Below are 24,860 nucleotides of genomic sequence, written 5' to 3'. Positions count from 1 at the left end.
TCTCGCAACAGAGATGTGGAAATGATACCACTCCCCCTGGGATCACAGCTTCTGGACTTTGGGCGCAGCTTTGACTCGCCTACCGGTTTGTGTCCCTGTCACACTCCTCTTGCCATGCCGTGTCTTTGACCCTCCCCTCCTCTTTCCCTCCTCCACTCTCTGTCTACTTCCCCTGCTCTAACCCCCTACTACCCGGAATATCTCCCCTTGACAGCTTTTTCCCTTACCTATGTGTTCCTTTTTGTTTGTCTCAACCTTACTTGTAACTAAAATTGCCATGCTCTAATAACTGTGTAACCTTTGTAAAGCTGTAACCTGCAATTTATTGTCTGATACCCATGTAAAGCTCTCTGATACCTCCGGGTCTAGCCAGCGCTATATAACATTTTTTAAATAAATAAACAAAATAAATTAGGTTTTTTCATTCTAATCCAGACTGCTCAGGAGATCTGAAGGCTTTCTTTTTTTCTGCCATTCATCTTGAGCTTTTTCATAAACAATAGAGGATTCATTTTCATTCAAGATTTTCACCCAAGTGCTTATTGACCGCTTGTCTGTTTTTTCTTGTAATGCTTTGCTTAATTCTGTTCTTATTCTTAGCACTCTAAGACTAATACTTTCTAAAAAAATGCTTGATTTGGATATATGATCACTTGAGCATATCTCTGGAATGAAGCAGCCCAATCTCTGAGTTAAGAAAGTCTCCTACTTGTCTGTACCCCCATTCTTCTGCCATTTATTTAATACACCGGTTTGCAACAGCCTGTCCTCCCTAATGTATAGGTCACCCAGTCTTGTAGAACTATTTATCCAAGGGATATCATAAAATATTAACAATTGTGTTTTTTGTTTTAAAAGTCATTGGAGAACCCTGTACCATTCTTTCTTCAGGTTCTTAGTTATCCTCATTGGGTCTGTGATTTTATATTCATCTAACATTTTTGCTATAACTGGAGAGTTGAGCTGTGATTATTGTGTGCAAAGTTTGCGTGGTAGTACTCCCTTATGTTTAGGAGGGAGAGCCCTCCCTCCTCAGTCGGGTAGTTTAAAGTAGCTAGCGCTAGTCTTGGTGCCTTGTTGGACCTGGTGCTGCTGCACAGAAAATTAATTAATGGTAGGATTGTCATTCGTAGAAGCACCACCCGGCCTAATATTGATATTGGAAGTTGATTCCATTTTGTTAGTAAATGTTGAACTTTTTGCACCAGGACAACGTAGTTTAAACTATACAACTCCCCTACTCTTTCCGACACATGTATTTCCAGGTATCTCTTGGGCCGGGAGTAATATATTAGCCTAAAGCTTGGTATTAGTGTATCAACCAAGGAATTATAAAGCTACATTTCTGTTTTGCCCTATTTATTTTATAGCCACCAATCGCCTGAAAAAATCCCTAATATTTCCTTCGGGTTACTCTCCGTGGGTTTTAGAAATAAAACAATGTGATCGGCGTATAGTTTTATATTGGTCATGCCCTGTAGTGGAGCAGTTTGTAATGCATTATGCCTAATGGCTATTGTCAGAGGTTCTATAAATAGGGCAAATAAAATTGGGGATAAGGGGCATCCTTGCCTTGTACCCCTACTTATTTCTGGAATTAATTGTTATTTGTGCCTGCAAGCCCCTATATAAACTTTTATTTGTATAAAACTTTCTGGAAAGCCAAATTTATCAAGAATTAAAAAAGCCATACCTGTGCCGCTATGTTGTTTTTATTAAAATAATCCAGTGCTTCTATTAAAAATTTAAGGTTGGCTGATAGTTGTCTACCGGCTACAAAGCCACATTGGTCCATGTGGATCAAGGATCCCAAAATTTTATTGAGCCTGTTTGGTGAGAAGCTTTGTAAAAATCTTATAGTCAACATTAAGAAGACTTATTGGACTATAGGAGTTGATATTTTCCCTATTTGTATCCTATTTCAGAATGCTAACTACCACCGCTGTATGAAAGGAGGCCAGAGGTGTGCTCCCTTTTAGTACGTAGTTAGTTAATTTAAGGAGTTGGGCATTCAATATTGAGGCAAACTTTTTGTTTAGTTCTACTGGCAATCCATCCTCCCCAGTCGCTTTGCAGTTGGCCATGGAACTTATTACTGTTTCTAATTATTCAATAGTGAATTCTGTCGTTTTTGAACCTTTATGTTCTCTGCTCAAGGATGGAATTGGTAATTTATCTAGAAATCTTACAATATGGTCAGGCAGTGTCTGTTGATCTATCTGATATATTTTCTCATAGTGTCTGAGAAAAGCCTCCCCAATGTCCGAGGGCCTAGGTAAATGTGCTTTAGATTCCCCGTCTTTTAGGGATTCAATGCTGTTTGGGACCTGTTTCTCTTTTGCCTGCCATGCAAGTAATCTCCCTTTATATTCGCTCTCCTCATATGTCTTTTGGAGGTATGCTATGTTAGCTCTATCACCTCGGTAGTAATAATACACCTGCATTTCTTGATTTGCTTGAAACAGCTCTTGTTTTGTTGCTGGGTTTCTAACTTTGTTATACTCTCTTTTTGCTTGTGCAAGCCTTAACTCAATCTGTAGTCTTGTTTTCCTTTATGGCCCTGTGTTGGGGGAATTATTTAGATGTAATTATCCCTCGTAGTGCAGCCTTAAAGGCGTCCCATACCATGCCTATCGAGGTGGTATCTGAATTGTTAATAAAAAGGCTTCTAATTTATTTTACCTCTGTGCACCAGTTCTCTCTTTCTAAGTTGATTTTATAAAAAATATCACCTCCTATGCTTTTTTTCAGGCCCTGCCTCTGCTATTACCATTGTAACTAATGCATGGTCTGAGAACGGGTTAGGGATGTAATCTTGCATGTTCATTATGAGAACATGTCAAACCAGTAAGAAGTCTAACCTGGAGACCGTGTTATATTTTGCAGAGAAGCATGAGAAGGCATGTTTCCTTGGATTTCTGAGGCGCTACAGGTCCACCAGGTCTAAATCCCTTTTGCAACTGGCCACAGCAATGGTCACCTGAGGCTTATTTTGTTTTCAGACATTCTTGGAAGAGTCACCTGGTCGATCCTGAAGAACGTTGAAATCACCCCCCCATATGATAGGGCCAGGGATACTAGTTAAATCCTGTTTAAGCTGAAGTAGAGGTAGAGGGTTATCGAGAACTGGTGCATAAATTGTAGCTAAGATAAGATTTGACTGATTTATCCTTCTGTGTACAAAAGCCCATCTCCCTCCTGGATCTCTCTACGTGACTCATACTTGGAATTGTACATGTTCATCTACGTATATTTCCACCCCCTTCTGTGCACAACCCGCGTTTGGCGAACAATGGAAGCCTGCTCATTTCTGGAGAATTTTACTCGCATCCAATGAGTACCTAAAGTGGGTTTCTTGTAGGAATATAACGTCCGGTAGTGACTTCTGAGACAGCTTTCTATGTTTCTGGCTTTACAATTATTATTTAGTCCATTGGCATGAAAAGAGAGTACTGTGAGGTCTTCACTACTTATTACCTACTAGTACTTAGGCTTAAAAAAAGGGGCGCACGCTGTTCTGAAAACTAAATACAGTAAACATATACTCTCCAAACTCTCAAAAAGTGCAGTGTGCAAACAAGGCTTCTTGGTATATCTAAAGTCTTTCCAGGTGGAGGATTTAGAGCTCACATTAGCCAGAATGAAGCAAAAATATATAAAGTGATTCGTGCATAGCATCATCCTTTAGGATACATTTCATCCAGTCGTATACCGTATCAACTTGGAAAGAGATTTGTGCTAGCAAAAAAAAGTGCATCAGTGTGTATAAAGTGACTCGTGCTCATAAAAACAGGTACTTTAATAAAATAGGCCTCTAATCTATTGAAAGATTGTTGCCCTTATACCTCACGTCTCAATTGGGCCGATTCACAGAACTAATCTGAGACAAAATACTAAACTTACTACTTTTGGTATTCACAGAAGCCATTTAGTAGTAGTAAAGTTAGGATTTTGTCTTAAGTTAAGCTTTTGTCTTAAATTAGGATTTTGTTTTAAGACCAAAACTTAAGACAAACTTAAGGTTAATTCAAGACACAATCCTAACTTAAGAAAAAATCCTAATTTAAGACAAAATCCTAAATTAAGACAAAATCTTAACTTAAGAAAGCATCCTAAGTTAAGACAAAATCCTAAAGTAAGACAAAATCTTAACTGAAGACAAAATCCTAACTTTGCTACTACTAAATGTCTTCTGTGAATACCAAAAGTAGAAAGTTTAGGATTTTGTCTCAGATTAGTACTGTGAATCTGCCCCAATATGATCAAAAAGATCCCTCCATTTGGAAACCTTTGCAGGTGAGGTTCTAAAGTGCATCTAGGGTGTATCCGAAGTGCATAGGTGCATAAAGAGACTTGTGCTATGTAAACAGATACTGTAAAGAGAAACATCCATTTAAGTACCAAAGCAGCTGGAGTTTGAAAGTATGGCTAAAGTGCAATAAAGAGGCTGGTACTTTCTAAACAAATACCATTGACATAGATTATAGTTATATATCCCGGAGCTTTCCAAGCAGGCACTGCGTGCAATCAAAGCATCTTAATTGATTGCCTTTCATCCATTTGCCAACTATATCAGCTGGGATGTAGTCCATATGAAAACAAAAGAAAAACCATAAAATACAAATACATTTTTGAAAATTACAATACCCTCTTAGTGTACCCACCCCCGAAAGGTAATGTAATTTGTGATTCAACACATGTACAAAAAGTTGAATGGCTAAATGTACATTCGCAGGAGGTAGTAAAAGGACCTGTCTGATGAATATTAATTAGGAAGGTGACAATTTGCAATCCTTATCCTTAGCTGTGAATTCAGAGCCGAAGACCTGCCAGGAGATGCAGACCCCCTTCTTGTATTTACATTGTAAAACACTTTTTCTTTTTTTAAAAAAAGGAGCCTTGTTTTATTAAAGGGGCTGGTGCTGCTTTAAAAAAATTCCATTTGAGAAGATCTCGGGGAGAGCAAGCGGTGATCCAGTTGACCATAGCATGTTACCCCCGTGATCGAATGACATGACTTTCAAAGGTCCCTTCGGAATCCCTTCTCCTTAGCAAAGCAGTTACCTCCTCCATCGGGGTTTCAGGAACTGGTCAATGGTTTGTGACGGCATTTACGGTGAGAGACCATTGTGCGTACAATACCACACTGTAGTTAGGAAGAAACACCCCTTTTACAGCCCTTCCTAATTGCGATTTGATATGTGTGGCAAAAACTATGCTGGTCCAACGGATTTAGTACATAGTAAATGGACATTTTGTGGTGGCAAACCCTGTGATTTTGTGAATTGTAGGGTTTGTGATCATAAACTGGCTTTGTATGTTTAACCCTGAATTGTGCTTTTGAACCATAGACTTGCAATAGCGCTCATCTGATTTCATTATTTGAGTCTGTCGCAATTTTTCTGTTTCAAAGTATTTTTAATTGCCCTATATTGCTCTAAGGATTGGCTTTATAATCTGACTGTTATGTTCCAGATGTCTATGCATATAAATGAAATATGTGACATTGCCCAAGTTTTGTAAGTATGTATGTGGTATGCTAACATAGCTGAAAGGCAGCAGAGCATTTAGAGTGTCAAAGGCAAAGATACAGTCATCGTGTGACTGAAGAGTCAGCTGTTTATTAATAACAAAGGCACACGGTACTGCATTGTGAGCTAAAGTTCTTTAAAGAGGCGGATACTTAGCGCTTTTTTTAAATTGGTTCAGAAAAGGGGGTGGTGATGAACAGAGTGTCTGAATTAAGCAGACCACTCTTACCCAGTGCAAAGATCAGGGCTTGATCCATCACCGTTATTTAGCTCACTGCCCCATCCCAGCTCAGAACCTGGCTATATGCAAATTAGTCCGTCCCCGGAAGCTTGTTTCCTTCCCAGTATAAGAATTGGTTTGCCCTGTTCCCATCATGCACTGGGACAGGAACAGACTAATTTGCATGTAGCCAGGTTCTGAGCTGGGATGGTGCAGTGAGCTAAAAAACGGTGATGGATCAAGCCCTGATCTTTGGACTGGGTAAGAGTGGTCTGCTTAATTCAGACACTCTGTTCATCACCACCTCTTTTCTGAATCTTTTTGTCCACCATAAGCGTGGAAGGGTATACTCAGATGTGAGTCCCTTGCTCATTGCACCATCAGGATTCAAGCGTGGAAGGGTATACTCAGATGTAAATGTAAATGTATGTAAATGTATTTGAGCTTATATAGCGCACAGCTACCCACAAAGGGTTTCCCGGCGCTTGCTTAGGGAACCCGTCCTGGTATTCCCCTGTGAGATAACCCCGGCAGGGTACCCACAAGGTGAAAGCCAGGCATCCCGCCGCGAGGGGCCGTTGTGGAGATTAAGCAAGCTATTGCCCAGAGTCGCAGAGTGTGAACCCGTGAGTTGAGAAGGCACCGGAGCGAGAATTATCGAGTCCGTGGAATTTTTGAGCCCAAGACCCGCCGAGGCGGGGAATTGAACCCTGGTCCAGGGCTGATCTCAGCTTCCGGGTCTGCCGCCTCTAACCCCTGAGCCACACTTCTCCACAGATGTGAGTCCCTTGCTCATTGCACCATCAGGATTCAAGCAAGCTGGGCCGACGACGGCTGAAATGCCAGAAACCGGTCCCCGGAACCTTGTTTCCTTCCCAGTATAAGAATTGGCTTGGTAGTTTGTTTTGCCCTGTTCCCATCATGCACTGGGACAGGAACAGACTAATTTGCATGTAGCCAGGTTCTGAGCTGGGAGGTGCAGTGAGCTAAAAAACAATGATGGATCAAGCCCTGATCTTTGGACTGGGTAAGAGTGGTCTGCTTAATTTAGACACTCTGTTCATCACCACCCCCTTTTCTGAATCATTTTGTCCACCATAAGCGTGGAAGGGTATACTCAGATGTGAGTCCCTTGCTCATTGCACCATCAGGATTCAAGCAAGCCGGGCCGACGACGGCTGAAATGCCAGAAACTGGTCCCCGGAAGCTTGTTTCCTTCCCAGTATAAGAATTGGCTTGGTAGTTTGGTTTGCCCTGTTCCCATCATGCACTGGGACAGGAACAGACTAATTTGCATGTAGCCAGGTTCTGAGCTGGGATGGTGCAGTGAGCTAAAAAACAATGATGGATCAAGCCCTGATCTTTGGACTGGGTAAGAGTGGTCTGCTTAATTTAGACACTCTGTTCATCACCACCCCCTTTTCTGAATCATTTTGTCCACCATAAGCGTGGAAGGGTATACTCAGATGTGAGTCCCTTGCTCATTGCACCATCAGGATTCAAGCAAGCCGGGCCGACGACGGCTGAAATGCCAGAAACCGGTCCCCGGAAGCTTGTTTCCTTCCCAGTATAAGAATTGGCTTAGTAGTTTGGTTTGCCCTGTTCCCATCATGCACTGGGACAGGAACAGACTAATTTGCATGTAGCCAGGTTCTGAGCTGGGATGGTGCAGTGAGCTAAAAAACGGTGATGGATCAAGCCCTGATCTTTGGACTGGGTAAGAGTGGTCTGCTTAATTCAGACACTCTGTTCATCACCACCCCCTTTTCTGAATCATTCTTTAAATTGGAGCACTTTTGGCTGTTATGGGATTGTTGTTCCATATTCTAGATGCATGGATGGAGAAGGCCTGCTGCCTTGTTGTTGATTTTTCCACCGCTTTGTCTCCAGTCTGATAGTGTCCTTTCTGTAGGTCCACAGGAGATGGTTGGCTTATTAGCTAGATGTGCGGGGTTACCATTCGTTAAGACTTTGTAGATGATACAGCTGGTTTTGACGATGCTACAGGATTTGAGGTGCAATCAGTGGAGATCCATCAGGGTGGGGGTCATTGGTCTTAGTTCTTCAGGTCCATCATTGGCCGTCCTGCTGCACTGCTGTGTGAAGAGTACTCTTAAGGAGAAGCTTGTGGAGCAGAGCATTGCAACCAAGCAGATGAATGGTGGGTCTAAAGTTGCTTTCTAGTTAGTCTCAGTTAGTAGAAAGGTCTGGCCTTCGGCCCTCTTAGTTTTCTTGGGAATGTGTTCCATGAAGATGAGATCTGTGTCTAGAGTGAGATGGCTCCGGGTGTAAATTTGTGTTTAAATCCATCCAGGTTCTTTGTCCATGAGCCAGGCATGACTAGTTGTGGGATGTTGTTCGTGGGTAACATCAGGATTTCTAGTTTGGTCAGATTAAACTTCAGGTAGGTGCTGTACATCCCGGTCTGGACGAAGGACAAGAAGCAAATTAAGAATTGGGTGTTTGTCGCAGGCGTGACCTTCAAATACAGCTGTGAGTCATGAGTGTGGTGGTGTCCTTTCATTTTATCTGTGAGTAGAGCCAGAAGGGGCTCCCTGTTGGGGCTGAAAATGATGCAGGACAATATGAAACACTGAGGTACTCCACAGGTGAGCCACATCAATAGTCAGGCAGGGGATGGTTAGTGTTGATCTTGAAGTTGGGCGTAGTCTGCTTTTTCTGTGATATTGTTACAAAATGATCAAGACATGAATAGTGGCACATCTTAGATGCCCAGGACCAATCAGCATTGTTTGTGATGTGTCTAGTAGTCTAGATCCTAGTTATCATGGTCATTCTCTTGTATTGTTATATCAATTGAGTCAGTCAATTCTCACACTTTACCAATGTTTACATTGACAGTGTAAAGTGCCTCTTGAGTGCTTGTTGTTATTACTGTAAACAATGTAGACCTATGTCAGTCTTGCTGAAGAGTACCTTTTCTCCTCGTTCAGTCTCACAGCTGTTCATTCTCCCATCCTGTAGTCACTCTGTCTCTCCTGGTCCTTCTGTCTTGCAGTGGAGAGAGAAATATTTTACAATCCCAAAGCGAGAAGCTCTTCTGATCTCAATCATCATGAAAAGACCTGTGCTGGTCTTCAACAAGCCGCTCAACATGAGGACCGGTCATTCCAGACTTCTGTCGCCTCTCTTCTGAAACCCACTCAGTGCCTCCGTCCAGCTGAAAAGAATCATATACTATTTCAAAAAGGTATGTACTGGTAAAGTATCTGTAATGTGTGTGCATAACAAGGGAGGGATGTCAGTGTGCACCAGGGATGAGTGCATTACAAGGGAGGGATGTCAGTGTGCACCAGGGATCAGTGCATAACAAGGGAGGGATGTCAGTGTGCACCAGGGATCAGTGCATTACAAGGGAGGGATGTCAGTGTGCACCAGGGATCAGTGCATTACAAGGGAGGGATGTCAGTGTGCCCCAGGGATGAGTGCATCACAAGGGAGGGATGTCAGTGTGCACCAGGGATGAGTGCATAACAAGGGAGGGATGTCAGTGTGCACCAGGGATGAGTGCATAACAAGGGAGGGATGTCAGTGTGCACCAGGGATGAGTGCATAACAAGGGAGGGATGTCAGTGTGCTCCGTCTAAACACCCCAGCCCACTCTTCTAATCCAGACCAAGCCGCCACCAACTTCACCCTATGGCTATCCAACACCGCCGACACTTTAGCACCATTGAAAAAACGTCAAAGCAAACCTGGCAGCAAGAAGGCCTCATGGTTCAACGATGATCTTAAGAAGTCCAAGAAACTCTGCCGCTCCCTTGAAAAAGCCTGGAAAAAAGACCCAACCACCAGCACCAAGGACGCCTTCAAAAACGCCACCCGCACACACCACCAACTAATCCGAAAGGCCAAGAAAACAGCTTTCAAGGATTGACTAGACAACAACGCCCACAACAGCAAGGAACTTTTCAACATCGTCAAGGAATTTACCAATCCCTCGGCCAACTCCAACGACATCACCCCCTCTCAAGCCCTCTGCGACTCCCTGGCTTTATTCTTCCACAACAAAATTGCAGACATCCACAACAGCTTCGACAACAAACCCGGAGACCAACCCACCCAACCATATGATGAACATTCTCCCCCCTTGAACACCCTTAACGACTGGAACCCAATCTCCACTGAGGACACCATCCGCCTGATGAACTCCATCCACTCAGGATCCCCCACAGACCCATGCCCTCACCACATCTTCAACAAAGTAGACTCCGTCATAGCACCGCACCTCCGAGACGTCATCAACTGCTCCTTCAACTCCGCCACCTTCCCGGAAAGCTGGAAACACGCTGAACTCACCGCCCTTCTGAAAAAACCCACAGCGGACCCCACCGAACTCAAAAATTACCGCCCCATCTCGCTCCTTCCTTTCCCGGCCAAAGTCATCGAGAAAGCTGTCAACAACCAGCTCGCCACCTTCCTCGAAGCCAACAAATCCCTCGACTCCTCACAGTCTGGCTTCCGAGCAAAACACAGCACTGAGACCGCCCTCATCGCAGCAACAGACGACATTCGAACTCTACTGGACAATGGAGACACAGTCGCCCTCATCCTCCTCGATCTCTCTGCAGCCTTCGACACAGTCTGCCACAACACCCTTTTACAACGCCTCAGAAACATCGGAATACAAGGAAAAGCACTTGAATGGATCACCTCGTTCCTCACCGGAAGAACCCAGAGAGTCCGCCTTCCACCATTCAAGTCCGAGGCCACTGAAGTCATCTGTGGCGTACCACAAGGATCCTCACTCAGTCCCACCCTCTTCAACGTATACATGAGCCCCCTCGCGGCCATCGCCCGCCAACACAACCTCAACATCATCTCTTACGCGGATGACACTCAACTGATCCTTTCTCTCACCAATGACCCCAGCACCGCCAAAACTAACCTACATGAAGGAATGAAAGAAGTGGCCGAATGGATGAAACACAGCCGTCTGAAACTGAACTCAGATAAAACAGAAGTCCTCATCTTAGGTACATCCCCCTCTGCATGGGACGACTCTTGGTGGCCGGAAGCCCTTGGAAAAGCACCCATCCCGACAGACCACGCACGGAACCTAGGCGTTATCCTGGATTCCTCACTTTCAATGAACAGACAAGTCAACGCCGTCTCCTCATCCTGCTTCAACATTCTTCGCATGCTCAAAAAAACATTTCGCTGGATCCCCACCGAAACCAGAAAAACAGTCACCCATGCTCTGGTCACGAGCCGATTGGACTACGGAAACACCCTCTACGCAGGTACTACCGCTAAACTCCAGAAAAAACTCCAACGAATCCAAAACGCCTCAGCCAGGATCATATTAGACATCCCGCGTAACAAACACATCTCTGGTCACCTGAAAAACCTCCACTGGCTACCCGTCAATAAGAGGATCACTTTCCGACTTCTAACCCACGCACACAAATCACTCTACGATATCGGACCAGAATGCCTCAACTCACGACTGTCCTTCTACACCCCCTCCCGCCAACTACGTTCTTCCAGCCAAGCCCTCGCCACTGTACCTCGCATCAACAAGGGGATGTCAGTGTGCACCAGGGATCAGTGCATAACAAGGGAGGGATGTCAGTGTGCACCAGGGATCAGTGCATAACACGGGAGGGATGTCAGTGTGCAGCAGGGATCAGTGCATAACAAGGGAGGGATGTCAGTGTGCCCCAGGGATCAGTGCATAACAAGGGAGGGATGTCAGTGTGCACCAGGGATCAGTGCATCACAAGGGAGGGATGTTGGTGTGCACCAGCGATCAGTGGCTTATGAAGGTGTGAGGCGGTATCAGTAGAACTGTGGGTTCATGGTAAGTTGGCTGCACACACAACACTAGAACCAGCCTGCAATGCAGACATATCATAATCAGATATTACTTTATATTATAGGAACCAAAGAAATTTACTGAAAAGAGCAAAGGTTAAAGTGGAGATATAGGTAGGTCTTCTAATGATAACAAAAACTAATGTTAAAAAAACAAAAAAACACTGAGATTCACCAGATATACGTACCTGACATAACTATAACTTGCACCGCTATGATGCACTGCTTACAACAACACGTATCACATCACTGATGACAACTTCAATCCATGATGTACAAGTTACACTTGTGTCAGTGATGTATAACTGGTGAATTTCAGTGATTGGTTTTAAATGTCAGCTTTTTTATTATAGGAAGACTTGCGAATACCCCCATAGTATCCCTTATTTTTTCTGTGAATTTATACACCCCCACATCCTTGTACCCCTTAGTGCCCTCTGTAACACACGCAAAAAAAATACGTGTAAACCTAAAATTATTTATGTAGAATGTTTATAGAGTAAAATGTGTCTCCTCAAAGCCCCTGCAGGCCAATATGAAGTCAGGAAATAAAACAAGATCCTGAGAGCTGCCAACACAGTCCAAGGTATTTAGAATCGATCTGATCTGAATGTCGCGTCGATCCCAAACCCGTGTGCCTTGTTTTCTCTCCGTGCTCTCACCTGCCTTTGGTAGACCACCGGTCTAAAGGAGTAAGGCCCAGATCTACAAACGCCGATTTCCAATTTGCGATTCTCTCAGTTCTCGTAAATAAGAACTTGGTGTTCCTAATGTATGAAAGTCATTGAGTTTCATTTAGGGATTCCTTGTGGGTTGCAAATTGATCTACCTCATGCATATTAATGAGGGAGGTTGGAATTTGTGACCATTAGGATTCACAGTCATCACAGAGATGGTGGCCTGCAAGGGTTAGCAGACCACCATGACTGCGATTGCTTTTTAATTTTTAATGCACGCAGTCTTCCTTAAAGTAAAGCAAGGTGCTTTAAAAAAAAACGTGAAACTTTGTAGGTTAATTTTTAAGAGTAGGCTACGGGACCACTGCCTGCTTTAAAAAATCTCAAAGGGGAAACGGTCCTATGGGGAGCACGTCCGATTTGCGAATGGTTTACCACCTCCTTCAAGGAGCCGGTGAAATAGGAATGTTTTGCCACCATAATTTACAAAACATTCATATATCCCTTTCAGACTCAGTATTTGGAATGGACGATATAAACTTACCCTTCCAAATACCGAATTGCAAACACAAATTGCGATTTGGTAACTTGTCACGGAATCACAATTTGTGTAATGTTCATTTGTAAAAGCATTTTTGCATTCAGAAATGGCACAATCGTTCATATCCGGTAGCATAATTGCTTCATATTCCTGTATTAGAGGCAAGTGGCTTTTTGTTTTAAGGTAGGGTTTGAGGCGTTCCAGAATCAATGCCCACAGATCTCCCACCAGTTTTTTTAAATTCTGATTGTTCATGCTACTAAGATGATTGCAGGATCCTGGTACAAGTGCAGTGAGAGGCCACCTTTCTTAGCAGTGGGACCTTTCATCCTGGAGGAAGCGTGGATGGGAGAAAGAGTCTTGATTTTGATCTGTAACTTCATTGAAAGCTAACGGAGTACCTTAATGGCTGCTGATAGAAATTGGGTTTCTGGTTGATTGAGGTGAAAGCGCTGGTCAAACAGTAACTACAATCATAGTCAGGGAAAGTCACAAACACACCCTAAATTAAACTGTGCTCACCCTCTGTTAGCTTAGCACAGAGCTGTCAGGCTTAACTTAGAGGCAGTGTGTAAGGTATTTGTGCAACACTTCAAACAGTAAAACAGTGAAAACACCACACACAAAGATTCCACACAAAATTAGAAAAATAACTCTTAGTTTAATAAATGAAACAAGAACAAAACAATAAAAATTCAAAAGAGTAGAAGCATATCCTGACTATACACCTCCCCCCACCCCCCAGACGGGCTCCACTGGACTGGCCCCACAAGCATTACTTGTTTCTGGTGCTCACAATCATTTGATTCTTTCCATATTGTCCCCCCAAAGTACCATTCATTGTTGTGGTGCAGTTTTCCCCATACTTGGTAAGCCTTCTTAGTTGGGACAGGGGCTTTCGCCTGCACTTCTGCCCCCATATTATACTTCTGGGCTTACGCTGAGTGTTACATGTCTGTCTTGTCAGTGTGTGGTATCTTTGCATGAATCATGCCTAAACTAGTGCATTCCACACCCACAATATAAGGGCGTTGACGGCCTCAGCATGCACTTGTTCTTAATGCACAGCATGCTATTCTTTGTTCTGTTCATTTTCTTTGTTTTATCTCCTTCTTTAGGTCAGCTTTTATCCTGAAGGTATACTGTATACTAGTGTGATATTTTGTAGGGTGCAGTATAACTCACAGACACTCGTCACCGACCCTCACAGGAGTAGATTAGGGCTCTGGTCCTGATGAATTGGTATGATGTTTTCGACAGTAATTAGACAAGAAAAACTTTGAGCTTCTCTTAAAACATCACCTTGTGCTTGATCGGACCATTGCATCCATTTCTAGCCGGCCTGACTTTAATCATAACAAATGAGCGCAGTTATTAAAATCACCGAGGGTTTTCCAAGTTATTTTTACCTCATCTCTACACCAGTCTACTCACATTATCACACCCACTCTACACCTCACTCTTCACATTGGCAAAAAAATAAAAGAACTCCAGCAAACAGCCCCCCTGCTGGGCCCTTTGGGCATTGCAGCGCCGGCTGAACGAGGAGCTGCCCGATGATGAAGCATGACACCCCTCGGGGTGTGAGGGCCCGTTGGGCATTGCAGTGCTGGCCCAGCGAGGAGCTGCCCGACCATGAAGCATGACACCCCTCGGGGTGTGAGCGCCCGTTGGGTATTGCAGCGCCGGCCGAACGAGGAGCTGCCCGATGATGAAGCATAACACCCCTCAGGGGTGTGATGGCCCGTTGGGTATTGCAGCGCCGGCCGAATGAGAAGCTGCCCGATGATGAAGCATGACACCCCTCGGGTGTGAGGGCCCGTTGGGCATTGCAGCGCCGGCCCAACGAGGAGCTGCCCGATGATTAAGCATGACACCCCTCGGGGGGGTGAGGGCCCGTTGGGCATTGCAGCGCCGGCCCATCGAGGAGGTGCCTGACGATGAAGCATTTATTTATTTATGCGTTTTTATATAGCGCAGACTTTACCCGACGGTGTCAGAGCGCTTTACAATAGAAACAGAACTGATACATGAGAACATTATAGGTGAACAAATTACAAAAGCAAACGCTAAGTTAAATGAGGCAAAAGTGACAATTGTGAGCAAACAAAATACACAAGGTAGCAAACGGTGCATTACAGGAGGAAACAGTGACATGTTTGCAGGTTACAAAAGCGTACAAAACAAATAAGTGAGTGTAATCAGACTATGTGTCGCACTCACTAAGGTGCTATAAGTGTGCGAGGGGGATTTCCTCACCATGCATACACTAGCGTTTTGCTGCAAGTGTGATACCTGTTGTACCTGTATCAGCCTCCGGATGACGGTACAACAGGTATCCCGCAGGTCCTGACCAAGAATCCCGGTCAAAGCAACTTGCAGTATCTCTCCAGGGAGCACTCACAGCAAAACACTAGCGTATGCTTGGTGAGGGAATCCCCCTCGCACACTTATAGCACCTTAGTGAGTGCGACACATATTCTGATTACACTCACTTAATTGTTTTTAACCTGCACTTGCACTATCTACGGTCCTGAGAAAAGCCAGCATTACTAAAGGCACTGGCTGAAACATGTCGACCACAACTGGATGTAGGAGGTCTTAATTTTACCACCACAACGTCCACCTGCCTTGTTTTTAACTGCTAACGGAGGCCCAGGTATTAAAATGTAATTCACCCTCGGGTACTGGGACCACCGTCTTAGCCATTTTAACTTCACTTCACAATCCACCACACTGCACTTTCAGTAACATACCTGCTCCGCTGTAATCAGGCATCGAAGCACACCAGGGACACGCTAGGTGTCACTGGGTGGGCCCGATGATGAAGCATGCCACCAACCAAGTTGGTGGGTGAGGGCTTTTTAAATACACCCAATGGGTGCCTGCTGATAATACCGTCCAGAGTCCAATAATACGGTCACATTTAGCTAGTCCATGTTGATAACATATAAATCCCTGGGGATACGGACTAGCTTTCTAGTCCTCTCTCTCTCTATAGATACACATACAAGGCACTTCCATAGTCATGGAAAATGGACATTTTCTATACTAAAAGGTCTTCCTTCAGATAATAGAGAGGACATGAATTAACTCTGGAAGTGTCTTTGAAGGAGGAGAACTTTGAGGTCAGTTTTGAAAGCCTGGGAGGAGGTGGTGGTCCGGAGCTGAGGCGGAAGTGAGTTCCAGATTCTCACTGCGTTGCCTGAAAAGGATTGTGCCATTGATCTTTCCTTCTTGAAAGTGGGAGGTTCAAACAGTAGATTTTCTGCATTTCGTGATGGTCAAGAGCCTCCAGAGAGTTTCAGTTTATTCGCCAGGTAGCAAGGAGAGGAGGAGTGCAAGGCCTTGAGGGTAATGCAGGCAGTCTTGTAGATAGATTTTGCCACAATGGGAAGCCAGCGGAGGGTGGATAACATGGGTGTGATGTCGTCACTTCTTTTGGCCCCATAAATGAAACGAGCTGCTGAATGGAGAACAGACTTAAGGGGGACAGGTGGGATTTGGGGAGGCCAGTAGGAAGAGAATTGCAGCAGTCTGGAGAGGACCATCAATTGGACCAGGGTTTTAACCTCTTCGACGCTGATGACGGAACCGCTTCATCATCAGCCGCGGTGGCGCTGTGCTGATGACGGAGCGGTTCCGTCATGGCCCGCCCGACGCGCCTGCGTGCGCTGATTTTGTTCCTGCGCGGCGCGTTCTATTGAGCAAGCGGGGCCATGACGGAACCGCTCCGTCATCAGCACAGCTCACCCGAGGCTGGTGACGGAGCGGTTCCGTCACCAGCGTGTGCGTGCCGTGCGCCCCCCCGCCCCCTTAGCACAGTGGCGGAATAGCCGCCGCAGCGAAGGTGTTAAGGTCATACTCCGGGAAGAAGCGACCAATCCCCGAAGAAGGCGGAGTTGGTATCGAGCAGACTTTGCAATTGAATTAATGTGGGACAATAGATTGAGTTTTGTGTCGAGTATGACACTAAGGGATTTTGCGCTGTCGACAATGATGGGTTTATTGTTCAGTAGATTCATCTGGTCCATCCATGATTGAACCGGGGGAGGAGAAAGTGAGGAGGAGAGGAGGAGGAATTCAGTTTTGCATGGATTAAGAATCAGTTGATGCCTTGACATCCAGTTTTGAATGGAGTCCAGAGTAGAGCTTAAGACAGAGCGATCGTGAATAGAGGCAACCTTGAGGTAGATTCGAGTGTCGTCTGCGTAGAGATGATAGTGGACCCCGGATTTACTTAGGAGATTTCCCAGTGGTTCCAAGTAGAGATTGAACAATGTGGGTGCAAGTATAGAGCCTTGAGGAACACCTTGACCCACCGCCAAAGGAGATGAAAGACTGTCCGCTATTTTGATCATTTGGGATCTATCAGAGAGGAAGGAAGCAAACCATTTAAGCACAGTGCCCTCCATGCCCATTCTCTGTTGAAGAGTGTTGAGGAGGGTGTTGTGAGTGACAGTGTCAAAGGCTACAGAAAGGTCATGGAGAATAAGAAGACAAGACCCCCCCCAAATCAAGTATCTGCAGCGCGTCATCAATCCCTTGCAGCAGGGCTGTTTCAGTGCTGCAATTTTGGATGAAGCCAGACTGAAAATTGTCAAGAAGATCACTGTGCCTGATATGACGAGAGAGTTGTTTCGCAACACATCTTTCTGTGATCTTCGCAAGAAAGGGTAGGTTAGTGATGGGACGGAAGTTATTGAGGTCATTCGCATCAGCAGTGGGTTTTTTTTAGCAGAGGGGTGACCTGCCCAGTTTTGAAGGGAACAGGAAGGGAGCCTTGACAGAGGGAAGAGAATGGGTATAGAAGTCAATGGCAATGGCACTAGAGATGGGGTCAAGAGAATGGTTGTAGGGCTTTGTTTTGAGGATGCAATTGAGGAGGACTTCTTCAGAGATGGGGTCGAAGTTCTGCCAAATGACTAGTGATTTGCGTTCCTGTGGAGGAGTAGGATGAGCGACCTGATCCACAAGTGATTTCACTTTTTCGTCGAAGAATACAGCGAAATCCGCAGCTTTCTTTGTAGAATCTTCCAACTTGGAGGTTGGGGGAGAGCAGTTAGTATTCTTGATGAGATCAAATAGTTTTTTGGGTCTATTTTTGGCTGAGTCAAGGAGGGTTCTGAAGTGGGATGCTTTCCCAAGGAAGATGTGCTTGTCGTACTTGGATCTTGCTGAACGAAGCGTGGCCAAATTATCGGTGAGGGCGCTTGCCTCCATTGTTTCTCCAGGAGTCTTAGAGTGCTTCCTTTCTTTATAGAGGGCTTTGTTGAACCAAGGTGCTGAGGGAATGTGCCTTTTCTTTTTGCTTCGGAGAGAAGCGACGCTATTGATTTCCACTGCAAGGACTGAGAGGCATTGGAAGTCGAGAACGTCAACATCTAGGTTTCGGGTCTAGCCTTGGAAGTGACAGCAAAGCTGATTCACAGAGGGAAACGGTGTCAATATTTTTAGTGTCACGGAACCAGGAGATGGCCCTTTTAGGTTGGCCAAGAGTTATAGAGTAGGTTAAGAGAGAATGGGATGAGGAGGTGGTCAGACCAGTTTACGTGAATAGGGGTAGCGATAGAGAGCATGCCTGCTTTAGAAATAACAAGGTCCAGGATTGAGCCCTTAGAGTGTGTTGATTCTGTGCAGTGTTGGATAAGATCGTTTGTAGAGAGGAAGGTGGCCAGCCAGCAAATTCACGGAAGAGTCTTGCAGAGAGCCCCAGTGGATATTGAAGTCACCCAGCAAGGTCTTATTGTCACTTTGCGAGTATTGGTTGCTGATGAAGTCAGTGAGTTCCTCCATAAACGAAGGGCCACTGCCAGGTGGGCGGTAAATGACATGTAATCTGAGGGGTGAGTGGTGGTGTAGTTGAAGCTCAAGAGATAGACATTCAAAAGAGCGGACGGCCCTGATGGGAGAAGCTTTAAGTTGAAGGGAGTTTCTAAAGATGACTGCAACACCTCCCCCAACTTTGATAGGTCTGTTATTCCTAAAAATAGAATAGCCTGTGGGTAATAGGAGATCAAACATAGAATGAGAGGTATCGTTGAACCCTTTCTCTGTTAGGAAGAACATGTCACTATTGTGAAGGGTGATGGGGTGGTGAGGGCCCATTGGGCATTGCAGCGCCGGCCCAACGAGGAGCTGCCCGATGATGAAGCATGACACCCCTCGGGGGTGTGAGGGCCCATTGGGCATTGCAGCATCGGCCCAACGAGGAGCCACTCAGTACAGTACGCTGGAATGTTCTGCGGTCTGTGGGGCCATGGGGCGTGGGTACAGAGGGCAGCCAGTGGCCACTCTCTGAGCCACTCAGTACTGTACGCTGGACTGTTCAGCGGTCTGTGGGCCGTGGGGGGTTCGTACAGAGGGCAGCCAGTGGCCACTCCCGGAGCCACTCAGTACTGTACGCTGGAGTGTTCAGCGGTCTGTGGGGCTATGGGGCGTGGGTACAGAGGGTGGCCAGTGGCCACTTCCGGAGCCACTCAGTACAGTATGCTGGAGTGTTCAGCGGTCTGTGGGGCCATGGGGCGTGGGTACAGAGGGCGACCAGTGGCCACTCCTGGAGCCACTCAGTACTGTACGCTGGAGTGTTCAGAGGTCTGGGGGGCTATGGGGCGTGGGTACAGAGGGTGGCCAGTGGCCACTCCCGGAGCCAGTCAGTACAGTATGCTGGAGTGTACAGCGGTCTGTGGGGCCATGGGGCGTGGGTACAGAGGGCGGCCAGTGGCCACTCCCAGAGCCACTCAGTACTGTACGCTGGAGTATTCAGAGGTCTGTGGGGCCATGGGGCGTGGGTACAGAGGGCGGCCAGTGGCCACTCCCGGAGCCACTCAGTACTGTACGCTGGAGTGTTCATCGGTCTGTAGGGCCAAGGGGGGTGGGTACTGAGGGCAGTCAGAGGGCTGTGTGGCTGTTGGTGAGTTGGCACATAGAGCAGCCATGGACAACACCCAGACCCACTGTGCACTGTCCACTGCAGTGTTCAGCAGTCTTTGGGGCTGTGGGGGGTGGGCATAGTTTGTGGGACATTACACGGCTGATTCTGGAGCCACAGGACAAAGGATCCACCCTGCACCAGAGTGCGATGCGAGATGTACAAAAGGTTGTAATGTGCAAACTTTTTGTTCATTAACTTATTAATATATGAAAATGTATTTCTATCGCACAAAACAGCTGCTTCAAAAGAGAGCGTCTTGGCGCTAGGCAGAGAATCAATAATGACAAGGAAAGCACAGTCAACCCTTCTAGCTATCTATATTCCATTGAAAGGCAGGTTTTGAGGTAAGCCTAAAAGACGGGCTCTATTTCTAGACAGCAAGGCTGGCCCCCAAGGAGTTCCATAATTTAGCTGCCTGGAAAGAGAAAGAACTACCCCTGATCCACTCCTGGATATTGTAGGAATATTAAGTACTATTCTTAGAATATTAATGCACTCTATGTAATCTATTTAACAGTCTGATTGGTTGTCCCAAATACTGGACATTTGCATAATCCAGCCTAGAAGTTGCTAGGGCATGTACAATATCTTTCCGTGCATCAGCTGGAAGAAATTGTAGAATCTTTCTCCTCCCCAGTCGGCTAGGACGCCGGCCACGGAGTACTGACGGACAGAGCGGTGCTTCATTTTCCCCTGAGCCACTGCAAGGTGGGGTGAGGCGATTCTACCTTACAGATTAAGTGAACAACACTAACTGTGTTGGCATTTGGATCATACAGGTGACTCCTTGCACTTGTTTTACCTTTTCTGTTGTCACTTTATGATTTTTTCACTTTGTGCAGTAGCACTAGCCTTATATTTCTGGTCCTGATGAAAGCAAGGACGCAATAGTCCATGTTTGCTGAAACATGTCGACCTTACCTCAGACGGTCTACCTAATTTGACTGCCTAAGGTTATGTATTTTTTAATCTTGGTATTGAGAGCATACACAGAATAAAGGTTGTTCCGTGCCCTGATAACCAATTTTAACACATTTTCCTGTTCTGGTTTCTTTTTTCACTCACAGTTATTTGCACTGCACACCCCAGTCCCATATTTTCTCTCCACTCATTAAGATCGAGTGGTAGACCACACTGTATTTGGAACAACAGAGGGGACCTCCTAACCACCAGGTCATCCTTTGATTGTAAAACTAATTTTCTCAGACCGGTGGTCCGGACAAATCCCAAATGATGAAGGGCGGATCCGTATGGTGACTGATGGGTATTTTCCTCATCCCTTGAGAGCCTTTGTGTCGATCAATTTGACCTATAGTTAAATAAGGGACTGCAGTCTGTTGGGTAGATATCCTACACCTTTGAACTCCTTTTTTTTATCTCAGACCCTCTGGTACCTTTCGTTATAATCGAATCTTTCTTAAGGCCTTTAATGAGGGAAAGCCAACTGCAACAGCAGCTTGCACCTGTGGTTGGAAGAATAGTTCTGCGTCTAGTTTAACCCCCACATTTCTGGCTACTGAGGTTAGCATCAGGGCGACCATCAACTCTATATGCCACTGACCCCAACACCACCCTCAGAGGAACACTCGTCTACAGACCCCCAGGACCCCGGCCACAGTTCAGCAACACCATCGCCGACCTCGTCAGCACCCACGCACTCGCCTCCACGGACTACATCCTCCTCGGGGACCTGAACTTCCACCTGGAGAACAACAAAGACGCCAACTCCACCACCCTGATCGACAACCTCGGCCTCAGACAACTCGTCACTGCTCCTACCCACGCCGCCGGCCACACGCTTGACCCCATCTTCTCCACAAGCACCCACGTCTCCTTCGACCGCTCCACCGAACTCCACTGGATGGATCACCACTGCATCCATTTCACCTACAGGAAGCCCACCACACCCAACAACTGCCCTGCCGCTGCTGGTGCTGGAACAAAGTCACCAAAGACCAGCTGCCCATCACCCTCTCCCAGAACCCACCCACTGATCCCACCAACCCAGACTCCACCGCCCGCAACCTTAGACAGTGGATTAACGACTGCGCCAACACCTTCGCCCCGCTCAAGAAACCCTCCAACAGCCGCACCAGCAAGAAAGCCACCTGGTTCACCGAAGAACTCCAGACCTCCAAACGAGTATGCCGGAAATTGGAGAAGAAATGGCTCCACGAACAAACACCGGACAGCCACACAGCCCACAAGGATGCCACCCGCAGACATCACCATCTCATCAGATTAGCCAAGAGATCGTCCTTCAAAACCCGCCTGGACAACAACACACAGGACAGCAAAGAGCTCTTCAGCATTGTGAAGGAACTCTCCAACCCCAGCGCCAATGCCAACGACATCCAGCCCTCACATAAACTGTGCGACTCGATAGCCACCTTCTTCTACCGCAAGATCGCTGACATCCATGACAGCTTCAACACCAACATGACCACCCCGACAACGTCAGACTCCACCCCCCCTATGAACACCACCCGCATCATCCACCTGACCTCCTGGACCAATGTCAACAACGACGAAACACGGAAGATCATGAACTCCCTCCACTCAGGATCACCTTCAGACCCCTGCCCGCACCACATATTCAACAAAGCAGACGCAGCCATCGCACCCCAACTACGGAAAGTAATCAACATCTCCTTTGAGACAGCTACATTCCCGGAAAGCTGGAAGCACGCCCTTCTCAAGAAGCCCAAGGCGAACCCCAAGGACCTCAAGAATTTCCGGCCCATCTCCCTGCTTCCGTTCCCGGCGAAGGTTATTGAGAAAATCGTCAAAACACAACTGACACGCCACCTCGAGGACAACGACATACTAGACCCATCCCAGTCCGGATTCTGACAAAACCACAGCACGAGACAGTCCTCATCGCCGCCACAGACGACATCAGGATCTAACTAGGAAATGACGAAACATCAGCCCTCATCCTCCTGGACCTATCAGCAGCCTTTGACACGGTCTTCCACCGCACACTAAAGACACGCCTCCAAGAAGCCAGAATCCAAGAGAATGCCCTGGACTGGACCACATCCTTCCTCTCCGGCAGAACCCAGAGCGTCCGACTTCCCCCCTTCCACTCCGAAGCCACCGATATCATCTGCGGCGTACCCCAGGCCTCATGCCTCAGCCTGACGATGTTTAACGTCTACATTGCCCCCCTCGCTCACAAAGCCCGCCAGCATGACCTCAATATCATCTCCTACGCCGACGACACCCAGCTCATCCTCTCCCTCACCAAGGACCTGCACACCGCCAAAACCAGCCTCCACGAGGGAATGAAGGCCGTCGCCGAATGGATGAGAGGCAGCCGACAAAAGCTGAACTCGTACAAGACTGAGGTCCTCATCCTCGGATCCACCCCCTCAGCCTGGGACGACTCCTGGTGGCCGACCACACTGGGAACAGCACCGACACCCACCGACCACGCACGCAACCTAGGAATCAACCTCGACTCCTCCCTCTCCATGTCAAAGCAGGTAAACGCCGTCTCTTCCTCCTGCTACAACACCCTCCGCATGCTCCGCAGGATCTACAAGTGGATTCCCACTGAAACAAAAAGAACAGTGACACAGCCCTCGTCAGCAGTAGGTTGGACTACGGCAACGCACTTTACGCAGGAATCCCGGCCAAACACCTGCGACGACTGCAACGCATCCAAAACGCCTCCGCCCAACTGATCCTCAACGTCTTTTGCCGCAGCCACATCACCACCCACTTGAGAGACCTACACTGGCTCCCCGTCGACAAGAGAATCACCTTCAAGATACTCACCCACGCACACAAAGCACTCCACAACACCGGACCAGCCTACCTCAACAGCAGACTCAGCTTCTACACCCCCACCCGCCGGCTCCGCTCTGCCAGCCTCGCCCTCGCCACTGTCCCCCGCATCCAATGAATGACCTCCGGCAGCAGATCCTTCTCCTTCCCTGCCGCCAAAACTTGGAACACCCTCCCTACCCACCTACGACAGACCTAAGACCTGCTCTCCTTCAGAAGACTCCTCAAGACCTGGCTCTTCGAGTAATAGCGGCACCCCCTCGCCCCCCCCCAGCGCCTTGAGACCCTCACGGGTAAGTAGCGCGCTTTATAAGTACAATGATTGATTGATTGATTGATTCTTTGAATGTCCAGAGGGGATAAGTTTCCAAACATTAAAATTTCCGAATTACTTGAGTTTGCCTGAAGGCAACTACTTTGCATCACTCATCATTAATGGACTTGCACTTGTCTTTTCGAGTAAAGGCCCCACTAGTGCTTTCTTCCAGACATTGAAATAGTTTTCTTGCATGAGTGACAAGTTAAATAAGGAGTTGACCAAGCCCTTTATGGAAGAATCTGCCCTGGACAGACCATGTAAATGTAAATGTAAATGTATTTGAGCTTATATAGCGCACAGCTACCCACAAAGGGTTTCCCGGCGCTTGCTTAGGGAACCCGTCCTGGTATTCCCCTGTGAGATAACCCCAGCAGGGTATCCACAAGGTGAAAGCCAGGCATCCCGCCGCGAGGGGCCGTTGTGGAGATTAAGCAAGCTATTGCCCAGAGTCGCAGAGTGTGAACCCCGTGAGTTGAGAAGGCACCGGAGCGAGAATTATCGAGTCCATGAGGAGGTCAGACTTCAAGGGAGATTCCTTCAGGGGTCTTTGGATATCCATAGGCCCTGGATGGAACCTGTATGGAGCACGGACACTGACAGTGCAGCGGGCTTGCAGAACGAAGAGATCTGGAGTAGAAGGAGTCTTTCCGGTCACAGTCTTGGTGCCCAAAGCGAAGTTCGATGCGGTCAGTCTGACGCGGTCAGTACGACTCAGTTAGAATGGCCAGATGGTTGAAGGGGACACAGAGTTATATCTGAATCGAATCCCATGACAAATCTAGGGACCCACCCTCATGTAAGCCCTTAAGTACACTAAGCAAAAGGTTGGGATGTTTCCGGGGTCCCTCCCAAGGACTGGCTTGACAGCGGGGAGGTACTCCCATGTCCTTTGTTCAGTTTCAAACCAGAACAGGTGGCAACAGTTCCCCGAACTGGTTTGAGCTGGAGCATGCAAAGAGGGCACCAAGTGTACCCCTCAAGCAGTCTGAGTGACTCTGGTGACCTCCT

At 46.8% G+C, this 24,860-nt stretch overlaps 1 protein-coding gene across 1 annotated transcript in view; it reads left to right on the top strand.

Annotated features, from left to right (window-relative positions):
* LOC147736637 (collagen alpha-1(XII) chain-like) overlaps positions 1-24,860 on the top strand; it is a 79,895-nt gene that overhangs the window by 2,721 nt on the left and 52,314 nt on the right. The window contains exon 3 of the mRNA XM_086953794.1: positions 8,771-8,962. Coding sequence (XP_086809920.1) covers positions 8,771-8,962 — 192 coding nt within the window. The remainder of the gene's footprint in view (positions 1-8,770; positions 8,963-24,860) is intronic.

The sequence above is a fragment of the Lissotriton vulgaris genome, chromosome 1_2 (assembly GCF_964263255.1).
Source record: "Lissotriton vulgaris chromosome 1_2, aLisVul1.2, whole genome shotgun sequence".
NCBI lineage: Eukaryota > Metazoa > Chordata > Amphibia > Caudata > Salamandridae > Lissotriton > Lissotriton vulgaris.
Note: the sequence above shows the minus strand (reverse complement) of the source record. Positions and strands in the feature narration are given on the sequence as shown.